Source organism: Arvicola amphibius, chromosome 1, assembly GCF_903992535.2.
Source record: "Arvicola amphibius chromosome 1, mArvAmp1.2, whole genome shotgun sequence".
Taxonomy (NCBI): Eukaryota; Metazoa; Chordata; class Mammalia; order Rodentia; family Cricetidae; genus Arvicola; species Arvicola amphibius.
The window spans coordinates 73233600-73246493 of NC_052047.1; the positions used below are offsets into that span (position 1 = coordinate 73233600).

The window sequence follows — 12894 nt, forward strand, 5'->3', positions numbered from 1 at the left end:
TGAGGTTGTCCCCCAAGAGCCCTGTGCAGGGAATGGAATTTATAGGAATCTGCTTTCTGCTTGTGGGCATCTATCTCCTCAGTGATTTGAGAGCAAATCTTCAGTACCTTAGCTTGGGGCTGGGTTTCAGGTGGGTGAAAATGTCCAACTTGAAGTCATTTATTGAAACTCAGCAAGCAGTCTTGCCCAGGGTAAAAGTAATTACATTTTACGAATAGACTTGATGGATACAAATCCCTGTAAAACATCAGGTTGATGTAGGTGTGTCTTCTATCTATCTGATGATTTCATTAGATAATTAATAAAGAAACTGCCTGGCCCATCTGATAGACCGGCCCTTAGGTGGGTGGAGTAGGACAGAACAGGAAGAGGAAGTGAGGGTAGAAGGATCAGTCAGATGCCACAACCTCTCCTAGGTTAGTCAGACCACCGTTGCCTCTCCTCAGGGAGGACAGACGCAATGAAGCTCCAGCCCAAGATGGATGTAAGCTAGGAACTTCCCGGTAAGGCACCACTTGTGGTGTTACACAGATTATTAGATAATGGGGTAGTCAAGACGTGAGTAAGAGGCTGGGAATTAATGGGGCCAGGCAGTGATTAAAAGAATACAATTTGTGTGATGTTATTTCGGGTGTAAAGCTAACCATGCAGGAGCCGGATGGGATGAAAAGCAGGCCTGCCCGCAGCTATTCACTACATCAGGTCTCTAAGGAAGCAGTACCAGACGGCCTAAGGATGTGTTTGTTCTTTGCGACTAGGAAAGATGCAAGCCCTTGGACATGATTCCACAGTGCTCCTTTGTAGAGCCTAGATGTATGTGGATGCCCATCATTTTGTGCTGAGATCCAGTTCTACCAGTTAATGTTCATGGCTATGAAATGGCAACATGAAATCAACCAACCAACAGTCATGTCACCCATTGTGAGAGATGACTTTACTGTTCTGTCCACTATACAAATAAGTTACCTCCATTAGATAGAAGATTGACTCTTGGTTTTTAATAAGTTAGTGACTGAATCAAGACTCAAATGAATGACCTTGGAGTCAATAAATTTCTTAGAGTTACCTGGTCATTATGTCCCCATTGAAGGAAAGCCATTCCCTCTTTCTGGGAAGGTCAGTGTCCAGGCCTGTTTTGTTGATGGGACTACTGACTTTCCTCCTGTCAGAGGCCCCATAAGCCTCACAGCCTGCAGGGAGACGATCCATGAAAGGGGAAGAATGAAACTTGGTTCAGCACCATTTTTACAGGCACTGGGTCCAAACTTTCAGAGTTTGATCTCGTGGTTTAGTCTCCTTGTTCATTGAAGGACTGTAGAACTTTGGGGAAAGGTTTCCATGTGACAGTTAGCACAACAAAGCTTTAGGCTTAGCTAGCTAGCTAGCTAAGTAGCAAAGCACCTGTGACCTTTACAATAAGAATGAGTTCTATTGGCTGATAAACAGAACTCAGGGCAAGGCCTCAGGAGGAAGGATTTGTAATAAGCATAACGGTGGACTCTATTGGCAGAGGATGCCAAGTCATGGAACCTCTTTCATAAAGATGACTTCTACTCGCTCAGAGATTAAGTGAAGGACAAGGGCCTAAAATGCCCAGGATATTGGGGATTCAGGAAGACTGGCTCTATAGAATATTAAAAAGGTCACCAGGTTGTCAGGCAACATTCACTCCAGCCTTCTGGGGGACCAGGCATCATTCATTTCCTTCTATTGAAAAAAATAGTCCTGCTTGATTGACAATCCTGGTTCCTCCAAGGGTTTCTTTAAGCTGAGCTTCCTATATTCTACTACCATCAACCATTCAGAGCCATTCCATCATTCATTTATGTGTCCACCTGTCTATCTGCTCCTCCATCCATCCAGGCATGCAGCCATCTCTTCAGTGTGGACAAGATATTGGCTTTTTCTACTATGAAGTGGGCTGAGTAGAAACTGAACGATGCTCTTTCTTGGCAGGGAAGGGAGAAAGCTACTTTCATTTGCTCTGAATATCTCCAGTTTTATTTTATTAGAATCCCTCCCTCTCCTTGGAATGTTGAGAGAAGCTGACTGAGAAGGAGCATGCATAAGTAGGAGAATATTAGATATAGCATATAAAAATGTAAGCTCAGAGATGATATCTAATGCTATGACCCAGTCACCTTGTAATTTCCCATGTATATTAAAAGAATAACTACAAGAAAAATAGGCTGCCATGTCAACTCTACTGAAACAGTAGATGTATTTGCTGAATTTTCATTCCTTATAAAAGCAGCTCTTCCTTTTCCTTTTCTGTTCCTCTCTCTCCTCTCCTCTCCTCATCCTCCCTCTCCTCTTCCTCCTCTCCATCCTCTCCCTCCTTTCTCTCCTCTCCCTCCCCTCCCTCCTCGCCTTTTCTCTCTCTCATCTCCTCTCCTCTTCGCCATAACCCTCCTTGCTTATTTCCTTCCTTTCATACTTCCTCAAATTAGTTAATCTCTGTACCTCTCATCCCTCCATCCTCCCTCCCTCCCTTTCCTCCCTCCCTCCCTCCCATCCCTCCCCACCGCTTCTTCCCTCCCTTCTCTCACTCCCTCCTCCTATTCTCCCTCCCCCCTTCTCTCTCTCCCCTTCCCCTCTCTTTCCTCTTCTCTTCTCCTTTCCTCATCTCTCCTCACCTCTTCTCTTCCTTGTTCCTTGTCCAGTAGGCAATCTCAGTTGGCCTTCTGAATCTTTACGGATCAGCCTTTGTCTTTGAGCTGGCTGAGTGTTTGCATGCACTGTCAGGAGTAACAGGAGGGCCTCTAGGGTCCCATGCCCAGGTGCTGAATTCCTTAGGTTCTGATGTTACTGAGATTCACTATTTTACCAAGTTCTTCTAGTTTTCCTTCTATCTGTGTGTGTTTCTACCTATGGGTATTTAGTTTTGGGGAGTCATCACTGTGTAAGTTCATGTAGCTACCTCAGGTCAGAGACGTAGTGAGCCCATCACTGCAGAGTTCCTGGTGTTATCCTTCTGTACCTATCCATACCATGTCCTACCCACTTGTCTCCAAGTTTTTAGCCTGAAGACACTGATCTGTACAGCACTTTGTTACTTCTAGGTTGTTAAAGGGATGGGATAATGTAGTGTGTAAGTGCTAGGTGTTGACTTATTGTTATATAACACAATTCCCTAAAATTTTATGTGTAAAATCCTTCTTACTGACTAATATTCCTTGGTAACATACGGGCCACCGCCTTCTGTTGGTGCTGTTAGTTGTTTCTTTTAAACATTGTTCATCAGATTGCGTGACGTCTACATTATTCCTTGTGTTTGGCCATCATATTTTTTGTTTTTTTTTTCTTGTATTTCTGTAGATTATTTAACATTTCATAGAATTTTCTATTTTAAAATTGATTTTAGAGTTCTGTTCTTGGAAAAGCGTTCATTTATTATGTTTTTAGGGTTTGTACAGTGTTCTCTGTGGCAGTTATGAGTTATGACTCACATTCAGGCCAGGCACACTAGCATTGACATTGTACCACTCTGAGTCCTGCCAGAAGCTCGTTTTTGTTTAGGGCGTCTTACCCTCCGATATTTATTCTCTGTATAATGCCTGCAGGAGTGTGCATAGAATTGGAGTATGTTGTCACTTCACTTGGCTTAATGGGGATCACAGCTTAGCAGGTACTTTTTATCCCTAGCACACTGCCTGTTTATCCTTATGGTCACATGCTTACTAGTAGCTGTGGATTCCTGCCACTCTGCCTCACAAGAGAGGGTCAGACTATGTGCTGGCATCCTGTGGAAAGGTTGAAGTTTAGTTTCAAAGTACAGTTGCTATGGAACATATGGACGTTTTCGTCATTGTTAAGTTAGATGTTCATGTCCAGACATCACAAGTATGGGTCTATACTGGAGCATGGGCTACCCACCAGTGTCTATGATGCCAAAGAAGACCATCTTTCCTCTAGAGAGCCATCACCAGCTGCCCGTGCTTCCTAAGCCAGGGGTGTGGCCCTCTGAGTCCCTCACTCGGACTTGCCAGAATTTTGGGTGACTTAACCTTGCACAGATCTTACACAGACAGCCTCTCTCTGCTGAGCTCTCTGCCGTTGCTCTAAGTTCCTGTGTGCAGCACCTCTGTCATGGCCAGTAGACAGCCCTTCACAGCACTCCTCCCCATCCTCCGGCTCTCCGTGCTTCTCACTCCCTCTCCCATGATGCCTTGGGGGAAGGGCAGGATGTTGATATTGTTCCACTTATGTGTATAGACATAAACACTTAGAAGTCAATTTCCTAGCACGGACATTAAGCAGAATAACAATAGCGGGTTCCCCACTAATGCCTGTCACCTTCATGTTCATGGGCTTTGGATCAGATTTCCCGTACCAGATATGAACTTCCTCCTGTGGAGTGGGGCTCAAGGTTGATTAGAAAGCATTTGGTTAACTTCATAATAGTATTGTCAGTATTGCAGCAGTGGGCACATTTTCCCAGAAATGGGTGTATTGATGCATTTTATTCCTCAGTAGCCTGCACAGCAACTTCTGACACAGAAACCCAAGAGCAGGGACGATGCTTCATGTTAGATATTGATTTCTCTACGTCCTGCAACCAAACTCATGTTTGAGCCAGGGTCTCACTACACCCTGAGCTCATTGGTTTGGCTAATCTGGCAGACCAGCATGCTCCAGGGATCCTCATGGCTCTGCCCCACAAGTGCTGGGATTTCAAGTGCATGTCCCCATGCCCCACTGTTGACATGGGTTCTGAGGATCAAAACTCAAGTCCTTATGTTTGTGAGGCAAGGATTTTTATAACTGAGCATTTTTCTGGTCTATTATTATTATTATTATTATTATTATTAATCTTTTTTAGCTCATAACATTTGAAGGTCATGCTCTTGGAGACAGGTAGCCTCATCAAAGTGGTTGCTGGTTTTAGACCTTTCCCATCAATGCAAGTGGTTTGTGGATGAGGCTTTCTTACAGCTTCTTAGAAAATTTTCATTTTGTTTCTGATATATATCTTATGAGAAAATAAAAACAAGCATCATATATCAGTACGTTATAATGAACTTTTTATTTGATAGCTTTGCTGATGTTATTATATACAAATTAGCCTGAATTTTAAGATTATTTTGTATTTATCAAGATGTCATCGTTAGTTTCAATTGTCAATTTGACACAACCCAGAGTCACCCAGGAAGAGGGAACCTTAATTGAGGAATTGCCTAGATCAGATTGGCCTGAGGCCTTGTCTGTGGAGCATTTTCTTAATTGCTGATTGATCTAAGAGGGCCCTGCCCACTATGGATGGTGTCATTCCTACACGGGTGGGCCTGAACCCTATGAGAAAGGTAATGGAGCAAGCTAGAGAAAGCAAGTCAGTCAGTGTTCTTCTGTGCTCTCTGCTTTAGTTCCTGCCCAGGCATCCCTCAAAGATGGGCTGGAACCTGGAAGCCAAATAAAACTTTTCCTCCCCAAGTAGTATTTGGTCATGGTGTTAATCACAGCAACAGAAAGCAAACTGGGATTCAGTATTTATTGGCTCATTAAATGACTCAGATGAATCCCAATAATTCAGCAAATATTATATAACTGAGAACTGGGCTTCTCAGAGATTTACACATTTTGTTATTTATATCGAGGAATCTCTCATTGTTCTTTCTGTAAGTCATTTAGGTTTTCCTTTTATCTTGACCAATTTCTTTATTCTTTTTTCCTTAGATATTCTGTTTTATGTTCTTTACTTATATATTTTAAATTTTTTTATTTGTTGAAATTATAATTATAAGATTTCTCCCTCTGTTTCTGCCCTCCAACCCCTCTCCACTACTGTCATGCCCCACCTTGCTTTCTCTAAAATTAGAAAATATTTTAGCACAGTGTAAAGGCCAGTGAGCTGGGGAGATGCAAGAATATTACCTGAGTTTCTGACTTTCCTTATCATTTTATTTATGTGTTAGTTGCATGATTAACTTCTACCTTTCAGTTTGATAACAAGTGTATTTAGATCTGGACTTTGACTATACCCAATACATAGCTAATAGTATTCTAATTTTCTATGAAGTAATTTATGCAATACTTTTATTTGTTTGTTTTTCAAGACAGGGTTTTTCTGTGAAGCTTTGGTGCCTGTCCTGGAACTAGCTCTTATAGACCTGGTTGGCCTCGAACTCACAGAGATCTGCCTGCCTCTGCCTCCTGAGTGTTGGGATCAAAGGTGTGCACCAACACCACTTGGCTGCAATACATTCTTAAAACTTAAGGAAATATGATTAATGATAGCATTTTAAATTTTAAAATTATTTGCATGAAATTTTGATAAAAATTATTAAAGCATATATAAATAATTTGTTATCTGAAGTGGATTTGTAGTAAATTTTGGGGTTTTGGAAGGTCAGGGTGTAATATATAAGTTAGTATATCTTGATTTATTGAATTTGTTATCAATTTCTATCTATATTTATGTATATTCACATACTTATTTGGATTTATCTGTGTCTTTAGGTATTCCCTATATCAGAGTTAAGAATTTTTACAATCCACTAAATTATTTGCATTTATAATATATCCTCCCTCTTCATGCCTGTGTGATTTTTTTTAGCAACATGCTGAGCATTTGGTATGCACTCCATCTTCTGCCAAAGCAGCAATGTATTAATTTAGCTTAGTGCTTACAACACTCTCTGCCCGTATTTTTCCTGAATACTGAAATTAAGCGTTTGAGGCTTCCACAGTTAGCTGCAGCGAATGTTCTTTGTTTCCCATGCTGCCAAGAGAGGTTCCCAGTGACCCTTGGGAGAAATGACAAGAGTCCCAAGCTCTCCTTCCTTGTTGCTCTTTTGATATTATGAAAGACCATTTTCAGTATTAGACATAATTGTTACAACTGTCATCATTTTTGGATACAACTTTTCATTTATTTAAGGTTTCACTAGATAGATTCTCTTTATCCTGAGAGGAGAAAGGCAGGACGATTTTTATGGGTTTGTGACTGCGCATCATTTTACAACATCAAATTATGTTTGAAAAATAGTGTATGAATGCACTCTGTCAGCAGCAATAAAGGAATAACATTTAGTCTCTACTGGTAATGATGGAGGAGGATCATCTGTATATCTGTTGTTTCATTGGTCAATTAATAAAGAAAACTGCTTGGCCTGATAGGTCAGAACATAGGTAGGTGGAATAGACAGAACAGAATTGTGGGAGAAAGAAAGCAGTGTCAGGCAGACGCTTCAGGCAGTCAACATAGGCAGACGCCATGCCTCTCCTCTCGGAGACAGACACCAGGTAGCCAGCTGCCAGGTCATATATGCTGAATCTTTCCTGGTAAGTGACCACCTTGTGGTGCTACACACATTACTAAATATGGGTTAAAGAAAGATGTGAGAATTAGCTAATAAGAGGCTAAAACTAATGGGCCAGGCAGTGTTTAAATGAATACAGTTTGTGTGTTGTTATTTTTGGGGCTAAGCTAGCTGTGCGGGAGCTGGGCGGAATGCAGCCTACTGCTCCCATCACTACAGAGTTGGAAAACAAACTCACGGCTATTAGTTGAGGACATAGTTCAGAGTAGGAGGAGATGTGCAAATGTATTTTGCTTAGTAAGTACGAAGACATTTGCTCTGCATGCCAGTGGGCCTAACCCTGGGGATACAGTAGTGAGTGTTGGGCATGATGCTATGGGAACATTTAGAAGACAGGTCTGAGAGCCAGGGCTCCTTAGAGGGCATTGGGCACTTTGCTGCAAGCCCTGATTCTGTGATGAATGCCACACATGATGTTTGCTCCCGTGTTCCAGATGATAGAGGACTTTCTTGACATAACAATTAAAGACACATCTTCATGTGCTCTGCATTGCAGGCTAATTATACTTTTTACTTTGTGGATAAGATAAAAATTTTATCGGAAACACTTCTGAAGCTATCCAGACTTTTCCAGGGAAGTGGAAATGGACAGATGTTCAGCCAGTTGCAGGTATGTGTGACCAAGGGCTGGGAACCTACTGCTGTCATCTGACTGAGATATTGGGGTAGCCCTACAAATATTTAACTAGTTTGAAGCATAAATGGGTTCCCAGTCGGCTGTCAACAGATTGTATATGTCTAAAAAAACTTTGTGAATTTTTAGTATTTCTCCCATGCAAATTAGCTCTATGGAAAATTAATAATTTACTAAATACTGTAAAGTTTTTATTAAATTTAATGCTTTTTAAATAGTTTACATTCTTTCCATTTAGAAATTTATTATTTTATCATTTTTCAATACTGTACGGGTCACTCAAAACAGAAAAAACAAAATGAAACCAAAACACTAGATAAAAACAGAAGGGATTAGCTGGGAAGGAGGGATTCAGCAGGAGTGGGAGGGCGATGTGATAAGGAAATAGGACATAAATACAATAAAATTTATTATATATGTACATGGTGATGTCTCGATGAAACCCATTATTTATAATTAACATATGTGAGTAAAAATAAAAAAGACTCTAATTTTGAAAAATTATGGTTTAAACTGGAGCCATTTCCTCAGAGTCCAAGAGCTGTTCCGTGTAAAATGATAACTCAGGCAGATTGCCTAGTAACTCTTGGGCATATGTGAAATCATAACTTGAAAATCTGGTATTTGCCCATATTTTGTTCACGGTTGACCTACATGTTAATCACTGAACAAACAGTTCGCATCGTGGGCTTAGGAGCCACAATGGATAGGTATGATCCTCCTTTCCCATGCTTGGTCATGTGACTGTGACCTGATCATGGAACAGGTCTGCCCCTTAGGCTTCTTCCTGTGAACAAGGAGAGCATAGTGTAATGATGAGTGTGCATGAGCTGAGCTGTGGGGTTGGCCAGCCATGAAAAGCTTCTGGGTAGTTCTAGGTTCTCCAAGAACAACGAGCATCTATCCCTTGGGATGTGGCTGTTGGTAGGTTGCTCATACCCCAGTGGATGGCCATACACCATGGGCACATGGGATACTAACTAGACTCAGGGAATTAACTATAACAAAAGTAATATAAAAGCATATGAAACTGAGAGCGAGATTGGCCAGAGGATGGTAGGGGAAGTTGTTGGATGAGGTGGTGGTAGATGGATATGATTAGTAGACACTGTATAAATGTCTTTTTGCTTTTGTTTTCTTTATGATTTTTCAAGTCAGGGTTTCTCTGCAGCTTTTTAAGAGCCTGTCCTGGAACTAGCTCTTGTAGACCAGGCTGGTCTCAAACTCACAGAGATCCGCCTGCCTCTGCCTCCCGAGTGCTGGGATTAAAGGCGTGCGCCACCACGGCCCAGCTGATTTTATATAAATGTATGAAACTCTCACAGCATAAAAATTATTATTTGAAACGGAAGAATTTCACTACAAGAAATGTCTACGAGAGCAAGAGAAGAGGAAGTTGTGATGGAGAAGAGGCAGGGACATACGATGATGGTGTGCACCTGATGTAGAGGAAGGGAGATGCGAGCAGGCAAGGCTCCAGACTCCAGTCAGCCCCGCAGCTCCCCGAACACGGCACCTAGTGCTGTAATGCTGTCTCATCCTAATTTGTGTGTCCATGGCTTCCTTTGTTAACACAGATCCTATCAAGTGTTTCTGCAGTGGACCTGATAGAAGATGCTTTAGGTTTATAAGGCCTCTGTTGTAGCTGCAAATACCCAGCATGATGCCCCAAGAAGGCTGCAGTTGGTTGAGCACTATTCACCAGGAAGAAATGTCAGAAACTAAAGCCACACACTCAGTCTTACTGGGCATTTTACCTAACTCAGGCTGTGTGGTCATTGGTTCCTATTCTAAGATATGGGATTTTGCTTGCGGAAAGCTGCCACTGTTTGCTGCGAAGACCAAGCCTGGTTCTGCCCCTAGGTGGAGTCCTTACTGCTTTTGAGTGGTGCCCCAACTGTTCTATAGCTTATTTTCCTTCCAGGAAAAGGCAGTGGTAATTTCCCCCAGGGAATCCTGTGAGATTAAATGAACTGATGTGTAATAAAGTACCCTGCACTCTGTCAGGCAAATATCTGTTGCCCAGTGAAGGACGACAGGCAAGATTTCAGAAAGAGCAAGGCACCAGACTTCACAATACAGTCTTGTCTGCATAGACCTGAGTAGATGAAAGCACTGAAGGACGAGGCAGGAGTGAGCTGAGAACGAGCTAAGTGCAGAAGGTACAGGTACAGGTAACACGAGGAGGCTTAACTTTTGTGGTTTGAGAATAAAGCATAGCTAACATTATCCACTGATGAACTCGACCATCCTCTTTTATTTACTTAGGCATTTTACTTATTAGGCATGCACGTGTGTGTGTGTGTGTACTCTCGCCACCATGTAGGTCCAGGGAAATAAACTCAGGCCGTTAGGCTTGGCAACAAGACCCTTTAACTGCGGAGTCATCTCCCCCTCCTCCAACTAGCGAGTGCTTAATAACTCCCATGTCCTAATTCTGGCGTGAGGACCCACTGCATCTCTAGTTTCCTGCTGGTTGTTGGTCATGGAGTACATGCATGCCCATTGCAAAACTTAAAATGCAGAATTTTATTAAGGCAGATTGATTCTGGAGAGCTCTCAATAGCAAACCATCGAGAGGTGAGGCAACATTGAAACAATGAGAGAAGAGCAAGGCCCAAGCTGCTTTTGAAGGCATGACTTTGCATGTCGGCCCCCAGAGTGGCTCTGGGAAATGATAAGTCCTTCTGTGTAACCACTACCTCTCTGCACACAACTGGTCCACAGAGAGGTGTTGTAGAGGGGCAATCATGGGAAAGAAAAGATAACCCCAAGGCTTTGTTAGGAAAACTTGCCCATCATTTTCCACATTAAAGCACCATTGCAATTATAATATTTTTATAATCATTGTCTTTATTTTTTCAAGGCTCAAGACTGTATCAAATGCTGACTTGTTATTTATTAGGATGTATTGCCTCTGTTAGGGTTTCTATTGCTGTGATAAAATACCGTGCAGAAAAGCAGCTTGGGGAAAAGAAACGGTTATTCACTTATACTTTCAAATCATGGTTCACCAAAAAGGGTGTCAAGGCAGGGACTTAAGGCAGGGACCTGGAAACAGGAACCCAAAGCAGAAGTCATGGAGGAATGCTGCTTCCTGACTTGCTTTTCATGGCTTGCTCAGCCTGCTTTTTTATACAACCCAAGACCACCAGCCCAGGGATGGCACTACAGTGAGCTGGGCCCCTCTCACACCAGTCATTGATCAAGAAAGTGCTACAAAGACTTGCCCACAGGCCAATCTGACGGGGACATTTTCTCAGCTGAGGCTCCCTCTTCTCAGATTATTGCTCTAGCTTGTGTCAAGTTGACAAAAACCTCACCAGAACATGTCTGAAAACTTCTTTTACGTGGATCCATTTTATGTTTCTTTCTCCCGTGTCATTAAATTTTGTGTAAGTTTAATAAGTATTAATTGACTAAGAAGGTGTAATGCCATCATTTCTACCAAGTTTCCTTCCTTTTCTTTAGGATGTCCTGAGAAACAAATTCATAAGAAGCTTTGTAGAGAGCCACTTGGATATTGACGTGGACAAGCTCACAGAAGATCTGCACACATATGGTAAGGGCGCCGATGGTTTGGGTGGGTACATCTGACTGAGTGCTTGGCTCCTACTCCGTCGGCTATGCTGTTGCTGGTGAGATTAACAAACTGACCTTTACACTCCCCATTTCTGTTTCGCTATCTGTAACATGAAGGGCTTGAAGTAGATATGCCCCAAATTTGTTCACACCTGATGTTCTCTGGTTGCAGCAGACTAGAGAAAGGAAAGCATTTCATTAGGTATAACACTTAGGTTTATTGAAAAATAATTGGTGGCTGTACTGTTTGCAAAAGTGGTAAGAGTAGGTTGAATATCTCTTACTTAAAATGCTTGGGACACAAGAATTTCATATTCGGGGAACTTTGTATATCCTCAAAGGAGTAGTTTACGGATGGGGCCCAAATCCACTTATAAAATTCTTGTAGCTACTATGTACCAGCCTGAAGATAATATTTTTATTAAATAAAATTATTTATTTAACATCCTGACAGCAATTTCCCCTCCCTCTTCTCCTCTTATTCCTTCTCCCCACCTCCACTCTGCCACCTACCTTCGAATCCACTCCTCCTCTGTTTCTGTTCAGAAAGTGCAGTCCTCCCGTGGACAGCAACAAAGCATGACATGGCAAATTGCTGTAGGACTAAGCTCCTCCCCTTGACTTAGGCTGAGCAAGGCAACCCAGAGTGAGGCATAGGTTCCCCAAAGCCAGCCAAAGCATTCGGGGCAGGCCCTGCTCCCAGTCCTAGGGGATCCCACAAGTAGATCAAGCTGTACAGCTGTCACCCATACGTCGTAGCTTGATCCCATAATTTTATACAGTGATTTTTCAGGATGAAAACCAAATTTCATGATGTAAAATTCCCTACTTGTGGTTTTACTGGACCAGTTGGCTTTACTTTGTGATTTTTTTTATATTGATTAGCTAGTTGTCATCTTCCATGAATTTATTTCAATTGTTATATTTTTCACTTATATGTTTTTGCATAGTTTCTACATTTTTTATTGCCATTCTATTTTCAACATAATTATGCCCAATTATGTTTTAATTTCCTGCTATTAACTATTCAGTTCATCTTTTGTTGGTCTTTATTTTTTCTCTTTAATTTTGTTTCTCTGCCCTATCTCTATGACTATTAAGTATTTTTCATTGATGACTAGGTATTTAATAGTGAAAGGTAGTATAGATAAATTTATATCTCCAGATGGAATTACCTTCAGCAGATCATTTATTTCCTTGATTTTGGCAGAGAGCTGAGGTAGGGTGACATTCTCTTAATCCCATTATGGCCTGCTCTCCTCTGGAGGAGAAACTCTACTAGGGTAGGGAAGAGTCTGAATTTAAAAAAAAATGGGTGTTTATTAGAGTCCATGTCTTTAGAAGCCAGTGAGGTCTAAG

General features: G+C 41.7%; 1 protein-coding gene across 1 annotated transcript in view; it reads left to right on the forward strand.

Annotated features, from left to right (window-relative positions):
* Nucleotides 1-12894, forward strand: part of Abca13 (ATP binding cassette subfamily A member 13) — a 395665-nt gene that overhangs the window by 117077 nt on the left and 265694 nt on the right. Inside the window, 2 exon segments of the mRNA XM_038325545.1 lie at nt 7816-7929; nt 11425-11515. Coding sequence (XP_038181473.1) covers nt 7816-7929; nt 11425-11515 — 205 coding nt within the window.